Here is a 21,184-nt window from a genome sequence, read left to right as displayed (position 1 = left end):
TCAGAAAACTATAAAGTACACATCAAAGAAAATGAGGAAGACAAAAACAAATAGAAGAGTGTTCCATGCTCATGGACTGGAAGAACAAATATTGTGAAAATGTCTATGCTACCTAAAGCAATCTATACATTTAATGTAACCCTATCAATTACCATCTATTTTTTTCTAAGAAATGGAACAAATAATCCTAAAATTTATATGGAATCAGAAAAAAACCCAAATAGCCAGAGGAATGTTGAAAAAGAAAGCCAAAGTTGGTGGCATCACAATTCCAGACTTCAAGCTCTATGACAAAGCAGTCATCATCAAGACAGTATGGTACTGGCATAACAACAGACACACAGATCAATCAAACAGAATAGAGAGTCCAGAAATAGACCCTCAACTCTATGGTCAATTAATCTTGGACAAAGCAGGAAAGAATCTCCAATGGAAAAAAGATAGTTTTCTTTAACAAATGGTGTTGGGAAAATTGGATAGCCACATGCAGAAGAATGAAATTGGACCATTTCCTTACACCACACACAAACGTAGACTGAAAATGGATGAGAGACCTCAATGTGAGTCAGGAATCCGTCAAAATCCTTGAACACAGGCAGCAACCTCTTCGACCTTAGCTGCAGCAACTTCTTCTTAGAAACATCGCCAAAGGCAAGGGAAACAAAGGCAAAAATGAACTATTGGGACTTCATCAAAATAAAAAGGTTTTGCACAGTGAAGGAAAGAGTCAACAAAACCAAAAGACAACTGACAGAATTGGAGAAGATATTTGCAAATGACATATCAGATAAAGGGCTAGTATCCAAAATCTATAAAGAATTCATCAAACTCAACACCCAAAGAACAAATAATCCAATCAAGAAACGGGCAGAAGGGGGCGCCTGGGTGGCTCAGTGGGTTAAAAGCCTTTGCCCTCGGCTCAGGTCATGATCCCAGGGTCCTGGGATCCAGCCCCATATGGAGCTCTCTGCTCAGCAGGGAGCCTGCATCCTCCTCTCTCTGCCTGCTTCTCTGCCTACTTGTGATCTCCGTCTGTCAAATAAATAAATAAAATCTTAAAAAAAAAAAAAAGGAGTGGACAGAAGACATGAACAGACATTTCTGCAAAGAAGACATCCAAAGGGCCAACAGACACATGAAAAAGTGCTCAATATCACTCAGCATCAGAGAAATACAAATCAAAACCACAGTGAGATACCACCCCACACCAGTCAGGAATGGCTAAAATTAACAAGTCAAGAAATGACAGATGCTGGCGAGGATGCAGAGAAAGGGAACCCTCATACACTGTTAGTGGGAATGCAAGCTGGTGCAGCCACTCTGAAAAACAGTATGAAGGTTCCTCAAAAAGTTGAAAATATAGGTACCCTACTACCCAGCAATCGCACTACTGGGTATTTACCCTAAAGACACAAATGTAGTGATCCGAAGGGACACATGCACCTGAATGTTTATAGCAGCAATGTTCACAATAGCCAAATTATGGAAAGAACCTAGATGTCCATCAACAGATAAATGGATAAAGAAGATGAGGTATATATACACACAATGGAATATAACGTAGCCATCCAAAAAAATGAAATCATGTCACTTGCAATGACGTGGATAGAACCAGAGAGTATTATGCTAAGTGAAATTAGTCAATCAGAAAAAGCCAATTATCATATAATCTCTCTGATATGAAGAATTTGAGATGCAAGGCGGGCAGTCATGGGGGTAGGGAAGGAAAAAATGAAACAAGATGGGATTAGGAGGGTGACAAACCGTAAGAGACTCTGAATCCCATGAAACAAATTGAGAGCTGCTGGGGGATGGGGGAGGAGGAATAGGGTAGCTGCATTATGGACATTGGGTAGGGTATGTGCTATGGTGAATGTTGTGAAATGTGTAAGCCTGATGATTCACAGACCTGTACCCCTGAGGCAAATAACACATTACATATTAATTTAAAAATCTAAAAATAAATAAATAAAATAAAATAAGCCTCAAAGAAAAAACACAGGAATCATTAAAAAATACAGCAAAATGGAAAATGTACAACAAACCATACTAATAAGTATATTAAATATGAATGGTCTAAACACCTAAATCAAAAGGCAGAAATTATCAATGTAAGAGGTGCCTGGCTTGTTCAGCCCATACAGCATGTGACTCTTCATCTCAGGGTTGGAGTTTGAGCCCCATGTTTGATGTAGACATTACTGAAAAATAAAAAACTTTAAAAAAAATTAAAATTAGGGTCCCTGGGTGGCTAAGTCACATAAGCGTCTGCCTTCAGCTCAGGTCATGATCTCAGCATACTGGGATCAAGACCTCCATCAGGCTCCCTGCTTAGCAGAGAGAAGCAGAGTCTGCTTCTCCCTCTACTCCTCACCCCCTGCTTGTGCACTCTTGCTCTCTCTCTCTCATGCTCTCTCTCATATTCTCTCAAATAAATAAAAAATAACTTAAAAAATTAAAATTAAAATAAGAAATAAATCATCAAAGTAGATAAAAAAGCAACATGTCCTACCATGTGTCGTCTACAAAGATGTATCTTACAGTCAATGACAAAAAACAGATTCAAAGTAAAAGAACCGAAAAAGGTATTCCATGCAAACAGTAGCTTTATTATAGCTAGAATTTCTGCACTTATATTAAACAAAATAGGCTTTAAAAATAGTATTTGAAGGGCACCAGGTTGGCTAGTTGATAGAACATGCAACTCTTAATTTCAGGGTCATGAATTTGAGCCCCACGTTGGGCCTGGAGCCTACTTAAGAAGAATATATAAATTTGTAAAAAATGGTATTTGAGAAAAATAATATATTTCAAAATGATCAAAGGGTCAGTACATCAGAAAAAAATTTAATGCTTATGAATGTATATGCACCTAAAACAAAGCATCAAAATCAGTGAAGCAAAAAAATGACATAACTGAAAAAAATAATAACCCATTTAGCAAGTAGAGTTGGATATTTGAATAGTCTCCTATCAAAAACTGATAGAACAGAAAATCAGCAAGAATATTAGAAAATATTGTTCACCTACTCAACATAACTCTTATATAGTCACTCAGTCAGATGGCACGATACATATTTTCTTTCAGATGTCAAAAACTATTTTCTAAAATAGGCCATATACCAGGTCATAAAATAAGTCTAAATATATTTTAAATAGGACCATAAGAAGTATATTCTATGAGTACAACATAATTAGAGGGGAGCCTGGGTGGCTCAGTGGATTAAACCTCTGCCTTCAGCTCAAGTCATGATCCCAGGGTCCTAGGATCGAACCCCGCATCGGGCTCTAGGCTCAGCATGGAGCCTGCTTCCCCCTCTCTCTCTGCCTGCCTCTCTGCCTACTTGTGATCTCTGTCTGTTAAATAAATAAATAAAATCTTTGGGGGGGGGGAGAACATAATTAGAAATCAGTAAACGAAAGAAATCTACAAAATCCTCAATATTTAGAAGTTAAATAATACACTTCTAAAGAAGACAAAAAAGAAATCACAAGGAATTTAAAAAAATTTTACTTAATGATAGTCAAAACACAACATGTCACGTATTATGGGATACATAGAAAGCAGCGTATAGGGCATTCTGACGCAGAGTGGATTGGTGGGAGGCACAGCTAGCGGGTTGGCGTGGGTATCCAGTGCGGGTGCTGCTCATTTCCCACCTTCCCCAGTCCCCTCCTCCTCCGGCACAAGCCCCGCCCTTCTGGGGGCCAGGCTCACCTGGCAGAACTATTCTCTGTGGCACGGTGAGCCCAGAGTGGCTGTGGGCACCCCAGCAGAACCCTGCATCATGGGCAGCCAGAACTCCAAGGCTCCCTGAGGCAATGTGACCACCAAGGTGGCAGCAGGCATTCCCCACCTAAGGCCAAAGGGCAGGAGAATGACCAGGTGAAAAGCAATAGAGACTTATACCCCAAGGGTGAAGGGTAATCTCCCCCTGTGAACAGAGCAGTTAGCCAGGGCCACTGGTGACATCATCCAGTCAGCAACCCCTAGCCAGGGTGCTGAAGTCAAGGGGGTTGCCCCCACCAAGAACACCCTGCCAAAGAAATTCTCTTTCAAGAAGCCTTTCAAGGGAGGCTGGGTGGCTCAGTGGGTTGAGCCTCTGCTTCAGCTCAGGTCATGGTCTGGGGGTCCTGGGACTGAGCCCCACATCGGGCTCTCTGATCAGTGGGGAGCCTGCTTCCTCCTCTCTCTCTGCCTGCCTCTCTGCCTACTTGTGATCTCTCTCTCTCTCTCTGTGTCAAATAAAATAAAATCTTAAAAAAAAAAAAAAAAGAAAGAAAGAAGAAGAAGAAGCCTTTCAAATTGAGTGCTCTGTCCTTTAAGAGAAAACTGAAGTGGGGGTGGGGGAGTGATTTGTGTGCTTCCTCACCCACAGAGGAAGCACAGGAGCAGGGGGAGATCGGTCCCTGCAGTGAAGAAGTCACAGCCCAGGAAGGGAAGGCTGTTGTCACCCATGAAAGCCAGAAGCCCCAGAACAAGGGGGTAGAAGCTAGTGTTGCCTCCAAGGGAGGGGACACAGAAGAGGTAGGGCCCCAGGCTACAGAGCCATGCACTTACTCCAGGCAGAAGAGTGGCCATATAACTGCCAGGGAGCAGGAGTAGCTGGGTAACGGCAAGTGGGTGATCTCTAAGCTTCATAGACTGTGCTGTCTTTGTGAGGTCACTGCTTGCACCTGGTGCAATACCCTTTCATGGTGAAAAACACTCAACAAATTAGGAATAGAATCCACAGTTGACCTCATACTTAATGGTAAAAGGCTGAAAGCTTTGCCCTTAACTACAGGAAAAAGACAAAAGGTCCATTTTTAACTCTTCTATTCAACACTGTACATTAGGCAAGACAGTAAATAAAAGGCATCCAAATTTGAAGGGAAGAAGTAAAAATATCTTCATTTATAGATGGCATGATCTCATATGTACAAAACTCTAAGGAATTCTTTAAAAAAAATCCAAAATACTGGAGTTAAATACATTTAACAAAGTTCATAAAACATCAGACTAATAAACAAAAATCAATTTTATTTCTATATGCTAGCACTGAAGTGAACTGAATTTGAAAAAGTTAGGAAAACAATTTCATTTACAACAACATCAAGTAGAATAAAATAGTTTGGAAAAATTTAGCAAAAGGGGTGCAAGACATTCATTTCATAGTAGAAAACCTCATTTCAAAAACTTGACATAGACCTAAATAAATGAAAAGTCCATGTCTTATGGACTGAAAGATAGAATAACGTTAAAGCGGCAAAACCTCCTACATCAACGTACAGAATGAATGCAATCTCTATCAAAATCTCAGCTGTTTATTTTGCAAAAATTAACAAACTGGTCTTAAAATTCAGATGGAAATGCCTGGGACCCACAATAGCAAAAACAGTCTTGAAAAAGAACAAAGAGAAGTCACATTTCCCATTTTTCCAAGCTTACCATAGAGCTTCATAATCAAGACTTAAGGAGAGACATATAATGAATGGAATAGAATTTATAGTCCAGTATTAAACCCCTGCATGTCCAGTTGACTCTTTATGAGAATTTCAAGAAAATTCAATAGGAAAAGGTAAGTCTTTTCAAGAAATGTTGGTGAGACAACTAAATACCAACATCCAAAAGAATTTTCAGACTCTTCGATCACAAGGTATACAAAAATTAACTCAAAATTGACCAAACACCTAAATATAAGCACTGAAGAACAGAAAATTTTTAAAAGAAATCACTGGTAAAACTCTCCTTGACCTTAGGTTAGGCAAAAGTTTCTTAAATAAAACACCAAAAGCAGAATCAACAAAAGAAATAAAACAGGTAAATTGGATTTCATAAAAATGAAAACTCTGTGCTTCAAAGGACACCATCAATGAAGTGAAATAATAATCTGTAGAATGGGAGAAAATGTTTGCAAATCAAATATTTGATAAGGGAATAGTATCCCAGGACGTATAAAGAACTATTATAGCTCAACAATAAAATGACAAGTAATTCAATTTAAAAAAGGCAAAGGATTTGAACAGACATTTCTCCAAGGATAGAAAAATGGCCAGTAAGTAAGTTAAATGATGCTCACCATTATTAGCTAAAAGTAAATTGAGACCACAAAAGATACCACTTCACAACTCACTAGAATGGCTATAATCAAAAGAAAGACAATAACAAGTATTGGGGAAGATGTGGAGAAACTAAAACCCTCATAATCTGCTAGTGGGAAAGTAAACATCTCTCCCTCATCCTGTCCGTGGGAATATTTCCTTAACAGCAATTTGAATTTTGTAATTATTTTTGTAATATCTCCCGTTAGACTGAAAGCACATGAAAACTCTGTACTTCACTTAAGTGTACTAGTTAGGGCACCAGTCATTCTGTGCTATCTGTAATCACTGATTTGCTTACAACTCCCAACCCACTAAAGTGAATCTCTTTTTTGAGATTTTGTTTGAGAGGAGCACCTGGGTGGCTCAGTGGGTTAAAGCCTCTGCCTTCGGCTCAGGTCATGGTCCCAGGGTTCTGGGATTGAGCCCTACATGGGCTCTCTGCTCAGGGGGAAGCCTGCTTCCCCCTCTTTCTCTGCCTGTCTCTCTGCCTACTTGTGATCTCTTTCTGTTAAATAAATAAATAAAATCTTAAATTTTTTTTTTGTTTGTTTGAGAGAGAGAGAGTACCAGCGAGTATGTGTGTGCTTGCATGAGTGAGGGGGAGGAATAGAGGGAGAGAATCTTTAAACTGACTCCCCAGTGTGTGTGTGTGGCGGGGGTGGGGGGGTGCACTGGATGCTATGACCCAAGAGATCATGGCCTAGCTGAAGCCAAGAGTCCAACGCTTAACCGACTGAGGCACCTCGGTGCCCTTAAACTGAATCTTTGTAAGATCAGACTGTGCCATCTTAATTTTTGCATCTTAGTACCAAATCAAGTGGTACACAAAGGAAGCACAAAACAGAAGTTAAAGTGATGCTAAAGTGTGATACACAGATTTTTGATGGAGTCCCAGTATTCTTTCATGGGATTCAAAAGTTCAAAACTGTTTTCATAATAATACGACATATGCCATTCACTAGGTTTGACATTTGTACTAATCATGCAAAAGCAATGATGCCCAGGCCCAGACTGCAGTCCGCAAACTGTGTTAGTTGTATGTTTTCTATTGCTGTTATAATTACTTCCCACAAATTTACTGTCAGAAAACCACAGAAATACATTATCTTACAGTTCTCTAGGTTAGAAGTCTTAAAATGGGTCTCACCAGGCTAAAAGGAAATGGTCAGGAAAGTTGCATTCCTTTCAGGAAGCATTGTTTCCTTGCATTTGTAGCTTTTAGAAGCTGCTCTCATTCCTTGGCTCATGGCCCACTTCCTTCATTTTCTATTTAGCTCTGTGGGTTGAGTCCTTTTCATATTGGATTACTCTGAATTCCTCTTCAGCCTCCATCTTCCACTTTTGAGATCCACTATGATTACACTGGACCGATTTGGATAATCCAGGATAATCTCAATATTTTAAGGTAAACTGATTAGCATCTTAAATTCAGTGTAAAATTGTGCTATAACCTAACATAGTCACAGGTTCCAGGGATCAGGATGTAGGCATCTGGGGGCAGGGGGGACATTATCCTGCTTACCACTGTCATATTTTTTCACAGCTACAATAAAAAGCAAAGCCAGGTTTACTTAGCAATGTCTTCAATGAAGCAGTAAAAATTAGTAATGTTATTAGATCAATCTTTGAGTACACCACACATTTTTTTCAAAATTAACCAATTTGAGCTCTCACTTCAAGGAAAACTTTAGACAGCATTTGTTGTCAATGATGAAATTAGAGTTTTCAAAGCAAAAGTAAGAAGTCTGGAAAATTCACATACTATCAGATGGACAGATTCCTAATATTTTTAAATTTTCCTGATGAGACTGCAGATAATATCAATAGGATTTTTTGATAACATAATGAAATGCATTAAGATTTGGAAGATCAGCTTACCTCAATGAATCACTATTTGCACATGGCCAGTGCATTATATAACAAAAATCACATGATTGTAAGAGTTATTAAAAATGCAAGATGAACCAAGGACATTTTTTTTTTTTAAGATTTTATTTATTTGAGAGAGAGAGAGAAATCACAAGTAGGCAGAGAGGCAGGCAGAGAGAGAGAGGGGAGAAAGCAGGCTCCCTGCGGAGCAGAGAGCCCGACGTGGGGCTCAATCCCACAACCCTGGGATCATGACCTGAGCAGAAGGCAGAGGCTTTAACCCACTGAGCCACCCAGGCGCCCCTGACCAAGGACATTTTAAAGTTACAGATTACAAAAAGTTCAGTGATAGGGTTTCAGATATCACATTGTAATGCAACTTTAAGAAACCACCACTTAGTAAATTTAGGTATAGGATCAAAGAAAAACATTCCACAATTATCTGAAAAGGCCACTAAAATACTCCTTTCTTTTCCAACTGCAAGTCTGTATAAGGTTGGATTTTGTTCACTTACTTCAACTCAAAACAACATATCACAACAGTGTGAATAGAAGAGCAGATCTGAGAATTCAGCTCTCTTCTTTAAGCCAGACATTAAAGATAATGCAAAAAACATGGAATGATGTCACTCTTCCACAAAAACTTTCTTTGGGAAAATATTATCAATTTTTTAAAAATGCTCTATATGTTAACACATAAGGCTTTATTTATTTGAATTAACTACTTTTTAAAAAGTTAATTTTAATTTATAATATATAATATAATATAATATATATAATAATATATATAATATAATAAAGGTAAGTAGATAGAATCACATACATAAAAACTCTTTGAGGTCAATAGTAATTTTTAAGAGTGTAAAACCCTCCTAAACTAAAAGTTTGAGAACTTCTGAGGAATAAATGATAAAGTCCCAAAAAGGTCATGATCAGATAAAAGTTCATCAAAGGAATAAGCTTAGGCAGCCTCACTGATACAAGGGTAGAGAACGTCCCATAAGAAGAGGGCATGGAAGGAGGGCTCCATATACAAAGAGCTCCAAACTCTTTTCCAGTCAAATCTGTGATTAGCAGACAGAGTTCATCCCTGAGGAGCTAAATAGCCCACAGGCATTTTTGAGAGCAGTTATGAATAGAAAATGAAATAATTGATGCTTTACCAAATTACAAAGGAATAAATCATCACCTGGATTATACAACAAATTTCCATTTAAAAATATTATTTAGTGAACTGAAGTCTAAAAAAACAAGGAACATGGGTAAAGAATGTCATGACAATGAAATAAAGAATAATATTCACTGGTATTAGTAAAAACTAAGACTTCTTCAGTAGAATGCACCTCAAAATAGCTCGTATCACTCCTCAGTCTAAATTAGGTAAACTTCAGACTTACACTGTTGGATTAGCTGCGTTCCCCAAAGGGAAATGGAAAGTAATTTCAGGTGATATGGGCATGGATGCTAACTGCTAGACACAACTTCAGCTGTACAACCTCTGAATGGTCAAGGTTAGAGAAGAGCCTTTTCAGTAAATCTTAGCAAGCGAATAATGTAAGTGATAGAAAAGGATGGCCATATTAACCAACTAGAAAATAGAGTAATTATATCCCCTACATAGAGCAAACAATAAGTCTTTTCTTGGAAGTATGATGAAAAAGAGCCCTAAATTTAGATTCTTAAGACCTTTTGGCTCAAGACACGTGTCTCCCGAGTTATCTGTGCAAGTTAAAATACCTCTTTAATCTTCATTTCCGCATGGAGGGTATGAAAGTTAGTCTAAATCTCTTGCTTTAAAATTCGACTCTAATTCACGGTAACAAACACATTTTATATTCAAGTCCTAAAGCCACTTTACATCTAAAATAAAAATGCAGGCTAGTAATCCTCAAATTGATGGATTTTAACCTGCCATTTGAAAAGCACCGAATTGACTGATGTCTACAGTTGCTTATTAAGAACAACAAAAGACTGTAGAGGTGACCTAGTAAAGCATAATATCACGATCTTTTTAACCAAAGAAGTATCTTTGGAAAGGAAGAAAAATGGATATTCAGATTTGGGCTAATGTCTAAACTATGGACATTAACATTACTCAGGATTTGGGGATTTTGTATTTACTGGCTACCTGAATTTAGAAATGTAAATAGCATATTGTTTACCTCATGTCAAAACATCAGTTGCTTAGGTAATGTTTTATTTCTGTTATTTGGAACTTTTGATTGCTTAGCTGCTCTCTGGCTAACAAAAGAATACTACAAAATACAAGAAGTTGTTCATCTGAGAACATGTGCCTCTGAAACTGTACCTTTCTTAGAAGTTGGGGCAAACAATTAAAGTCTAGAGTTGAAATTTAAACACACCTGTGAATGTTAGCATGTGGCAACTACTAACAGCTACTAACAGCTAACATTATATTGAGCACTGTGGAAGCATGGGATTCCTCTAACAGATGATTTTGGGACACATATTCCCCATTGGCCCACTGAAGCTTTTCTCCAATGGTGTGGCAGTTTGATATTCTTTTCACTTTCTTTCCACCTCTCCCTTTCTCCTTTCCTGCTCTTCTTCACAGGTTGTCTGACCTGCCTTGAGGCCTGGAGGCACTTCATCCTGCTCTTGCTCCCTTCTCTTTAATCCTTCACAGGTCTTTTCCCAGTAAGCGTCTAGCACATCTAATCCCCTCTTAGTATCTGCTTCTCTGGGAATCTGAGTCAACAAAGAAAGCATTTACAAGTCCAACCACCTTATTAAACTGTATGCATCATTATTTAATCTTCACACAAGGTTTATGAACACCTTATTACTATTTCCATTTTACAAATAAGGAAACAAACACTAAGAGCAAAAAGTAACTTTCCCAGAGTCACACAACTAGTGACAGCCCTAGGATTTGAATTGTTTGACTTCACAGTTGGAGCCCCAGACCTTATTTTGTTTCTTTTAAGTAGGATCTATACCCAGTGTGGAGCCCAATACAGGGCTCAAAATCACAACCCTAAGATCAAGTTCTGAGCTAAAATCAAGAGTTGGACACTTAATCGACTGAGCCACCCAGGTGTCCCCCACCTTATTTTAAAGCAATTAGGTTATATTAAATCACAACAAAACTAGACAAATCCCTAATAACATTTTTCTGATGTCTGTGTGCTTTCACACACTATCACACTTAATTCTAATAAATTTGTAAAGTTGATATTACCACTTGACAAATGAACAAATTCGGGCTCAAAGAACGTAAGTAACTCTTCCCAGAACATATGTAAGTCCATGAATTTGAGCTTATATGCGTGTCTTCTCTGAATTCAGGTACTTCACATTATACTGCTTTCCCTAATTAATCAAAATCACACTGTCTTTTGTCTGTTAGTTTTAGCTAATTTTCTTGAGGATGTTATTCAGCAAAGAATCCACCAAATGATTTAAACGGCTAGGTGTGTTTCATAGACGTACACATTACAGATACACTATTAGCAATTTATTTCCTGAGCCACCTCTCTCCTTATCTACTTGTTCTTTAACCAAAATTTATAAGGAAATAGCTGGAGCACTGTTTCAAAACCTGTCTCCAATAGCATATCAGCAGTTGAGCCTGGGAGGCAGTGTTCTTTTCATACTTCCAGAGGCTTTTTAATATTACTATGCTGATTTTTACCTTTATCCTTGATTCAACTGTAGTCTTTCCATTGTACCACTCAAACACTTTCCTTAACCAGAATCACCTGATGTGATAAGGTGAGTCAGAAGTCTGCAGACTCATCTCTTCTAATGATTAATTCCTGGTTGTTTCCCAGCCTCTAAAAAGGAACAACAGCCTCGCAGTAGTGGGCAGTCAGAGCCGGAGGTCTGAAGTAACTCAGCGCTGTTCTCAAAAACTGAAAGGTAGGTGAGGCGTTTGTTTGTTTGTTTTGGTGGTGGTGTTTGCTTTTTTTTTCTCTGTAGAGAAGGCATGTGGAAGATATTTCCAGAAGGGGCAATACTGGTAATCTGGGCACCAGCAGGTCAGGAAGAGGAGACCCAGGACAGACCCCGTCATGGAGGTCCTGGAGCCACTTGTGGGAAGAGAAAGCCAAGTGCCCCCTACCCAATCCATGGTTTCACTTCAGATGGGGAAAGTGGTGCTTAGAGAGGGGCAGGTAGCTGCTCAGAGTCACAGAAAGGGACAGGAGCCATGGAGAAAACAAGAGGACCTCACAGCCTAAGAGAATCCCCACCCCCAGCCAAATCAAAACCCTAGCGCCATCTCCACTAGGTGTCAGTGCCCAGCCCCCACCTTATCAGAACAAGGTGTTTATAAACCAATCCCCCACTTCATCAGTGTGACTCCACGTCCTCTCAGAGTGGAGCCCCAGAAATAGGAAGCTAGATGGCCCCTCAGGGTCCTCTCCTACTTTTGACTGGGCCTGAACCCTGAGTCACAGGCGTCAATTCAGTAGGAAGGAAAGGATTGCTCCCTAATCAGATGAACAGACTAGGGAAGGGCTAGTAGGCAAGTGCTGGGCTATGGCTGGAGTAGAATCATGGGCAATTTTTCACTCCTTTTTCCTTTTAGCTTTATGTATATTCTCAAATTTTTAATCCATAACACCTTTGGGGTTAGATTCTATAAGGTCCCTTCCAGCTATAAAATCCTCTGACTTCAGCGGACTCTCAAGTATTACTCAATATTTGAGAAATGATCCTCAGAAAAAAAATTTCCCTGAGTATACACCCATTTAGATGAACCAGGATTAAAATTCAGTTGGAGGCAGTATAGCAGAGTGATTATGATAGTGGCCTCTGAAGTGAACAATGGTTGACATCACAGCTCTGGCAATTAATGACTCGTAACAGAACGATTTACAAAGTGTATCTTTTCTCATCTATAAAATGAGGATAATAATACTTACCCTATAGTTCTGTGAGGATAAAATATAACACTACATAGCAAAGAGTAAGCGATAATCAATACTAGGTATTCTCTTATCTCCTATTTCATTGTCTAGTTTTATTTGCAGGTGACCACATGCCATTTTATGGATGACTATAGAGTGGACATTACATTTCAGCATCAAAGTGAGTAACGATAAATAAGTATGCATTGATTTGTATAGTAAAACTATTTTTAAAAAATGCATGTACAAATACTTCTCTATGGGTAAATAACGTTTTGAAAAGTAATCATCAGTCCTTCAGTTAATGTTTATTGAGCCCCTACTATATGCCAGACACAGAGCTAAATGCTAGATATGAGATAATGGACAAAACAGATACAATCTCCATCTTCATAAGCACTGAAATTTGATTGAAAGCAAAACATCCCTGAGATCTACCTATGGGAGAGGTAAAGCAAATATCTTTCAGATAGTGAAGTTGATAAATGTGCCAAAAAAAAAAACAAAACACATCGGTATTTGAGACTAGCTATACATAATATACTTGTGTCTACACAAGATACTCTTTATAAATTGTTATTTATAATACACAAATAGTATGTATTTTAATGAACTTTTATTCTCATTTATTCTCAGGCAAAATAATTCCCTGACAATTAGGCTATTTCTATTTCTCTACATAAAATAGAATACTGAAATGGGTATGTTTAATTAAGAATACTCCCTTAAAACGTGTGATAAGCACCATCTGTCTGAGGGTTACAAGAATAAAATATAACAGTTTTGCTAATAACCAGTAAATAATAATTCCTTACAGGCATTATGAAGTTCAATTTTTATTAAGTTTGTTCTCATTCACTCATTTTTTTCTTTCTCTCCATACACATCATACACGTGTGTGTGTGTGTGTCCTCATGTGTGTGCAAAGCTGACTAAAGAGACATCTGATATTCTGGATTTAGTCACCTATATACTCTGATGGTCCTGTGATTATTTATATTTGTTTGAGTGATGATGATAAAACTGGCCAAGAAATATTAGATTACTCATATGTCAAACTTACCCTGGTAATATCTTAAATAGTTATCACATTCCTTAATTCTTAATACATTAACTTAAGGAATTCCTTAATCCATTAACACATCCCTAAAATTACTAACTCAAGTTTTGCTATACATTTGACTTTTGAATGTGACATATTACCTATCCAGTTTCACCTGTGTGAAAAGAATGATTCATGTTAGGGATATTTATGAGTATAAAGAACAGTAAAAAGAGCCAAAGTTTGGAGTCCGGCCGACTGTGTTCAAATCTCAGTGGTGTCAGTTATGTAATTTGTTAAAACATCTTTCAGTCTCAGTCGTGTCTTGGAGTCTCAGTACAAAATGTTTGGAAAATAGGGGTAACGTGATTTTTCTTATAGGACAGTAGTAACTTTAAGGAATTTAAGTGTCTGGCAAACTGCAGCTATATTTGTGGTATTAGTCGTTGGCTGTGTTAATTTGAAAGAACAAGAATCAAGAGCAAGAATACAAAAAAACAAAACAAAACAAAGAAACAAAAACACACAAAAAAACCCGTTTCCCTTAAATTATTTCTAATCCTTTCAATCAGAGAAATAACACAAGATTAAATAAACATGGCAAAATTGGGACCAAAGGAGATTATAAAAGTGGCTGAACTGTTATCCAACAAGATTAGAGTATCAATGTGCTGTCCTCAATATGCTTGCATTACTCAAAAGGTAACAAGGAACTGGACTAATGCATCAGAGGCTTTAAACTGAACACACACCAATTTTCTTCATGGTACAGTAATTTCGAGAACTCGTTTGGAACTGGCTTTTTGGGGATCGAAATGAGCTGCCTTTGAAGGGGACAGTGATGATTTAAATACAAGGTGGAGTGGGAACACCACCTGAAGAAACTGCATTACACAAGAGAAATAGCCACGGTTTCCTACATCGCTTAAATCTTCGTTTGAAAGAACACATTTTCTCACATTATTCCTCCATCCAAACCAATATTCTCCATAAAAGTATTGTGGTTACCTCAGACCTTCCTCCCAAATTCTCCTGAATCCTTCATTAGCTAGGAAACCTGGAGCAGAGCACGAGCACTCGTTCTGAAAGTACATCTACTTCTTGACCACAGGTTTCCAAAAGCTAAAACGTGTACGTAAAGCCCATTAGCTCAGGTAGTGAGGAAAACAAAGCCCCTTCTTACCCAATTCAAAGAGCGGCGGGAACGTTTAATTCTAAACATGAACGACTCCCTCATCCCACGTCTGGAATGTTAGTAAAAGGTGCGACCCAGGTCCATGGAAACAGTACTTAGGAGAAGGATGGTAAAGAAGCTCTCGGGAATCAAGGATGACTGAACCCTGCCAATGGGAGAGTCATGACACTCCTCGAACACTGGAAAAAAAGACTCGGTACTACAAGTCGCGGTATACGTGGTGTTCGCCTCACTTGGGGATCGGACGTCGAGTTCCAAGTTGGAGACGGACAATGCTAGTGCAGAAGGCGGTAAGCCGGAATCCCAGGGCCTTTTCCAGCAGCAGAGGGTCAAGAGCCATGGGGCTTGATGCAGACTCCTCCCGGTTCAACCCTCTCCCGCTCACTTCTTGGTCCGGCCAAGACGCTACTCGGCGCCCCGACCGGCCGGAAATATCAGGCCCAAGAGGCAACTGTAGAAAAATCACTTACCAGTCTCCCAAGTCTGGCGCAGATCTGCAGGAGCCTGGCCCGCCCGCCAGAATACAACCAGGCACCCGCTCAGACCACCCTGACGACGACTCGAGAGCGTCACTGACAACCACCCGGAAATGGTCCAATAGCTTCCGGGGCCGCCTAGCGCGCGGCGGGAAATTATTTCCCAGCGCCCGGATTAGTGAGGCTGCAAGTGCTGCAGCGGCAGTCGTCTCCCCAGTCACCACCGCCACCCGAGGGAAGCATCCCAGACTCTCCGGCAGGGAAGGTAAAGGGCCTTAGCTTGGACGACAACAGTGTACCCTGGCTCTCTGGGGTTGTTTCCTCCATGCCCCCAAAGTTTCTGCGGCTCCCGGTTTTGAGATTGGGAACGGGTTGGGGTTGAGCGCCGGCGGTGCCCGCTTCTCCTGCCTTCTCAGCCACCGTTCGTTCCCACTGGCTCGGACTAGCTGAGCTCTGCGCCCGCGTTGGTGGGCTGCGGTCGCAGACCCCGCCCCGCCCCGCCCTTGCCGCGGCTGGGACCGCCGCCGAGCGTCTCTGCAGTGCGGGCTTGAGCTGCTTCCCCCGCCTCCTGTTTGCGCAGCTCCGCGGGTCGATCTCCTGCCAGGAAGGCGCTAGGCCACCCGCGTCTCCCGTTTCCATAGAACCGAGTAGGACGTCTCTCGCGGAGTCTCTTGGCTGCTTTACATAATTTAGCGTCAGTGCAGGTGGCTGGGATCCCCCAGGCCCACCTACCAGTGACGGGGAATATAGTGTCATTCTTTTCTCCCTAGCAGATTTTTTTTTTTTTTTAACATAGCCAAGTGGTAATGGTTATATCTCTGCGGCTACTGTATGCCTTTAAACATAAACACACTCGTTTCCTTAAAAGAAGGGTGTATGCCCCTGGGGCTTGTAATGTACCCGCTGCCTGAAGGCAGGGAACAAGACTGATTATCCTGAGATTTCTTCCGTTTCCAAAGCCTCTGATTAAATATTGAAAAAAAAAATTGATTTGTCACGGATACTCCCCTTCAGGATTTGACCCAGAAATGAGATGGAGCTTGGTTTTGGAAGCGACAAACTCTTTTTTAGACGAGTGACTATCCTATCCCTACTCCCCAGTTTTTTTTTCGCTGAGACCTTAAGAGTGAAAATTTAAACTGAATTTACAGCTTGCGTATCTAATGACAGAATGTCTTTAGAACTTTTTGGTTTATGTCGCTATGTTATGCCTCAGTTCCTAGAAGTATCTATTGATGTGCGAGATTTTCCCGTTTTAGGGAACATTGCAGGTGTTTGGTACATAAGTTGAGTCTTGGGGTGGATTTTTATAAGGGAATTAATTTGATTATGTTTAACTTAAAGAGAATTCTTAATTTTAAATGAGCCAGGATGTTTTAAATACTTGAATGTATAAGTTGTGGAGACAGCCTTGGATAATGCAAATGAGCCCTCTTTAGATCTGATTTACATTTTCTAAATCCCTATTTTTTTTCCACATTACTGACTTGGGTTCAGTTTTATGATTTAATATTTTCTTGCTTCCTTAGAGTAGAAAGCATAAATCATGTGAAACAGCCATTGAAACTGTGGTTAAATGTGGTTACTTTTCATAAACAAAATTAGATAACATAGATTTCATAACAGTATGCACAGTCTTAGTGAAGACTGAAAACAATTTTTTTCTTTTTTTGGAAACCAATAATACAGCATTATTAACTAGATAGTTTTCCTGATTAATTACTCTAAGATAGTCTTTTCAGTGCTTAAACAAAAATTGTTTATAGATAATGTTCATAGACTGAATAATAAAATCTAAAGAAAGTGAAGAACTCTGTTTCTCAATAATATAACTATAATGGAATATTACATGACTCTTACTGACTCTCCAAAAATATGTTAATGGAGAAGGTATGCTGCACAATGTAGTATGTACTATTTTTAATCTGAGGACATGTTACTGCTTTAAAGTAAAATATGACTGAAACTTTTTTTTTTAAGATTTATTTATTTATTTATTTGACAGACAGAGATTACCAGTAGGCAGAGAGAGAGAGGTGGAAGCAGGCTCCCTGCTGAGCAGAGAGCCCCATGTGGGGCTCCATCCCAGGACCCCGGGATCATGACCTGAGCCGAAGGCAGAGGCTTTAACCCACTGAGTCACCCAGGCGCCCCTATCACTGAAAGTTTTAAGTTAACTTGGTTTTTACTTTCTTTATATTGAAATTACTTTGATGTAGGCTGTTTTGTTACTCTTGATGAAGTCCATATGAATTAGTCTAATGAGTAATTCATACAAGATGCATTTTGAGGGGAAAACAATGAAAATTTTTTTTTCATAAGAAATGGCAGTCTTAAGATAAATCTTAGAAATACTTTGAAATTTTAGACATTAGTTAATTTTATAATGATGTTTAGATATTTTCAGTAATACTGCTTTTCTAAATATCTCCTCACCCTCCTAGTAGATCCCTTTACCTGCAGTGTATTTTTCTCTTGCACTAGCTAAAAATAGATTACTTAGTAAAATTATAATATGGTTAAAAATATTAGACTAAATTCTGAAATTTAAGTCAAAGTGGTATCATAGAAAAGGCATGTAACTTTTGCAGAAACAGACAGGTCTTTGCACTGAACCTTGATTTCACTATTTTGTTAGCTATGTTTCCTTGAGCTAGTTTCTTAATAGCTAAGATTCCCCGGTATCCTCATCTGTATAAGAAGGGTAAACAGCACTTAAATTGTCTGTAAGGAAGCAAACTAACATGTATGCCTAGACCATAGTGGGTCCTCAATAGAAGTGAAATCCTGCTTTTTCAACCTTACATTCTTATGCTCCTACGAAGTAGTTAAGTAATACAGATTTCCTAATACAAACTTAAAGCAGATTTGACTTTCATCCCCTTTGGCTAACCAACATAGACTGTCTAGCCATTCTTTTTTCCCTGGACATTTTGTTCATCTTGCTTCCTTAAGGGACCCTTCGTCCATAAAAGTAGCATCTCCAGTTCAGCCTGTTCATTTTATGTTGCTGCATAGATTGAACACTTCCATAAGTCTCTTAGCCTGTGTCATTTTTTCCTTACCACAGTCACTTGGCTGCAACTGCTCCATTTCCTCCCTCTGCTCAAAGAGACTGAGCATGACTGCTCCTTCCCCCAAACAAATAATGCCACTGAAGTAAGAGCATCCCGCAGGTCTCTTCACTGGAGACCTCAATCAAATAACTACACACACACACACACACACATACACACACACACACAGAGGGAGACGCACACACACATATTCCGTGTTTTTAAAGGATGAGGCAGGAAACGGACACTACATCTTTAAGAAAAAAATTCCAAAGTCCAGTGAATGAAATTAAGCCAAAGGCTTAATTTGGCTCCTAGGCCAGGAGGGTACAGAATTCCTAAACTCCACCTGCTGTTTCAGCATTCAGAGCCCCCAGTTTACTCGATATGAATATGGTGATTTGTATCTACCTTTTGCAATATTGGGTAAAACAGTGATCGAACATTTTGACCCTTTTCACTTATTTACTTTCCCAGTTAAATGCCTTAGATAAGAGAAACCATGAAAATCTTAAAATCCTTGAATTCAAAGCAGCAATATTGATTGTATTTAAGGGTTGATACATCTTTTCGATAAAAGGGAATTATTAAGGGTGATTTTCTTTAGATTTAAAATCAAAGTAGGAGTAGGCTTAAAATCAAAATAGTTCACTAGCATAACATTAGAAACCATTAGTTTTCAACCTGGTGACCCTGAAGAAATGAAGAATATTCACTGGAATGGAAAAATGATCACAGTGTAATTTTAAACAAAATTAAGATACAGAACTATATAATAACATCAATTTTGTGATATGTTTTTTCACACACATACATAAAATATTTAGGTCATACCCCTACCCCTTCCCCCAGATGATAACAGTGGTGTTAATGGGTACGGGGATTACAGGTGATTTTAATCTTTCTATATACTTAGTAGTATTTTTAAAAATTTCTATAATCATGGATTAATTACAATTGACAGTAAAAGTTACTTTACGGAAATTTTTAGTTCTTAAATGCAAATGAATAATTTTTTCAATAAATCCTTTATTTATCTTAGTTATCAGCATACAACTTATAGGGTGCATTATGTTTTCAAAGTCCTGTGAAGCCCTATGGCTGATCATAAAATCACTTGTAATACAGAGTAGCATTTCCTACCACGAACATTGTTAAGCATCCCTGCTCCTGTTTTTTGCAGCAGTTTCTTCTTGCAGTCAGCTGTTAGACCCTGTTCTTTTATCCTCCATCCTGAACCAGACTTTTGCATTCATCTCTATTCCTGCCTCTACTTTTCCCTGACTTCGCTTTTCAACATACTCTGAGTGTCATATTCAAATACGTTCCAGCTCTGTGTCATATTGTAAAGAATTCATAGGACCTAAAAAGCTAGTACATAATAAAGTGTTCTTAATTATGATAAGTGCTATAGGTTTATTTGCATTTCTAACTAGCACCAACTGCGGAGGAATTTCAGGCATCAGGGATAGGCCCATGTGGGAGATATTTTGGGAAAGTCCACACCACAGAAACAGTTGCTTTCTCTGCATAAATGCCAGCTCTGTTCAGTCATTATATCCTTAGTTGTGTGTATTATATGGTTCGAGGTAAGTAACTAAATATTTTTTTAATTACTACAACATTTAAAAAATTACTACAGAAGCATTTTCTTGTAACTAAGAATCTAGTATATAATTTTTCACTTTTTGACAGTAAAGATAAAACCTTTAAGTGAATGCTTTCGTTTTTGTTTTCCTTTTGTTGTGCTAGATAGTATGTTCTGATGAATGCCTGAAGGAACGCCCCCTACAAGTTCCAAAAAAGTTAGAATTGCCCTAGAAATACCAATGATAGAATTAAATTGAAGTATTTTTACTTACTTTCTTGTGCTAGAAGAGTTCTAAAAATTAGCCCTTGATCCCCATATCCCAGAATACATTTAGTATAATAAATGTGGTAAGTAATATAAATATGGTTAAAACACTTGTGTTCCTCTGATAAAAGTGGCTTTCAAGAACTATAAAAACAATTAGATTGCATTTCCATTAGAATACCAAGATATTCACAGATATGTTGAATTTCACTTATCTTTTATTTCTTGAAAGACCTACAATTTTCTTTATTTTTTAATTCTTTATTTTCTCAAATGTTTTTATTTAAATTACAGCTAACTTACAGGGTAGTATTGGTTTCAGGTGTACAGTATAGTGATTGAGTACCTCCATACATCACCTGGTGCTCTTCAAGTGCACTCCTTAATCCCCATCACCTATTTAACCCATTTCCAGATCCTTTCCCTGTAGTAACCGACAGTTCTGTATAGTTGAGAGTCTTTTTCTTGGTTTGCCTCACTCTTTTCTTCTCCCTCACCCCTTGGCTTATTTATTTTGTTTCTTTAATTCCACATATGAGTGAAATCATATGGTATTTGTCTTTTTCTGACTGACTTCTTTCACTCAGCATAATGCTCTCTAGCTCCATTCATCTCGTTGCCAATGGCAAGATTTCATTCTTTCTGATGGCCAAGTAATATCCCATTCTGTGTGTATGTGTGTATGTATTTCTATATATTTTTTTGTATATATACCACATTCACTTATCAG

General features: G+C 38.6%; 2 protein-coding genes and 1 pseudogene across 7 annotated transcripts in view; 2 read left to right on the top strand and 1 right to left on the bottom strand.

The window, feature by feature from the left end:
* The window catches only part of KIAA0825 (KIAA0825 ortholog), a 407,113-nt gene extending 391,532 nt beyond the window's left edge, over positions 1-15,581 (bottom strand). For all 5 annotated transcript variants that reach the window (XM_044265489.1, XM_044265499.1, XM_044265508.1 and 2 more), the window contains exon 1: positions 15,538-15,581. The gene's annotated coding sequence lies outside the window, so the exon portion shown is untranslated. The remainder of the gene's footprint in view (positions 1-15,537) is intronic.
* On the top strand, positions 3,789-4,606 carry LOC122918811 (annotated as a pseudogene).
* SLF1 (SMC5-SMC6 complex localization factor 1) overlaps positions 11,801-21,184 on the top strand; it is an 85,097-nt gene continuing 75,713 nt past the window's right edge. The window contains exons 1-2 of one of the 2 annotated variants that reach the window (XM_044265531.1): positions 11,801-11,838; positions 12,954-13,011. In XM_044265531.1, the coding sequence (XP_044121466.1) occupies positions 12,976-13,011 (36 nt within the window). In that variant the 5' untranslated portion in view covers positions 11,801-11,838; positions 12,954-12,975. Of the gene's footprint in view, positions 11,839-12,953; positions 13,012-15,707; positions 15,809-21,184 lie in introns of those variants that run through there. The other variant, XM_044265539.1, reaches the window with a different exon arrangement.

Source organism: Neovison vison, chromosome 1, assembly GCF_020171115.1.
Source record: "Neovison vison isolate M4711 chromosome 1, ASM_NN_V1, whole genome shotgun sequence".
Lineage (NCBI taxonomy): Eukaryota > Metazoa > Chordata > Mammalia > Carnivora > Mustelidae > Neogale > Neogale vison.
Note: the sequence above shows the minus strand (reverse complement) of the source record. Positions and strands in the feature narration are given on the sequence as shown.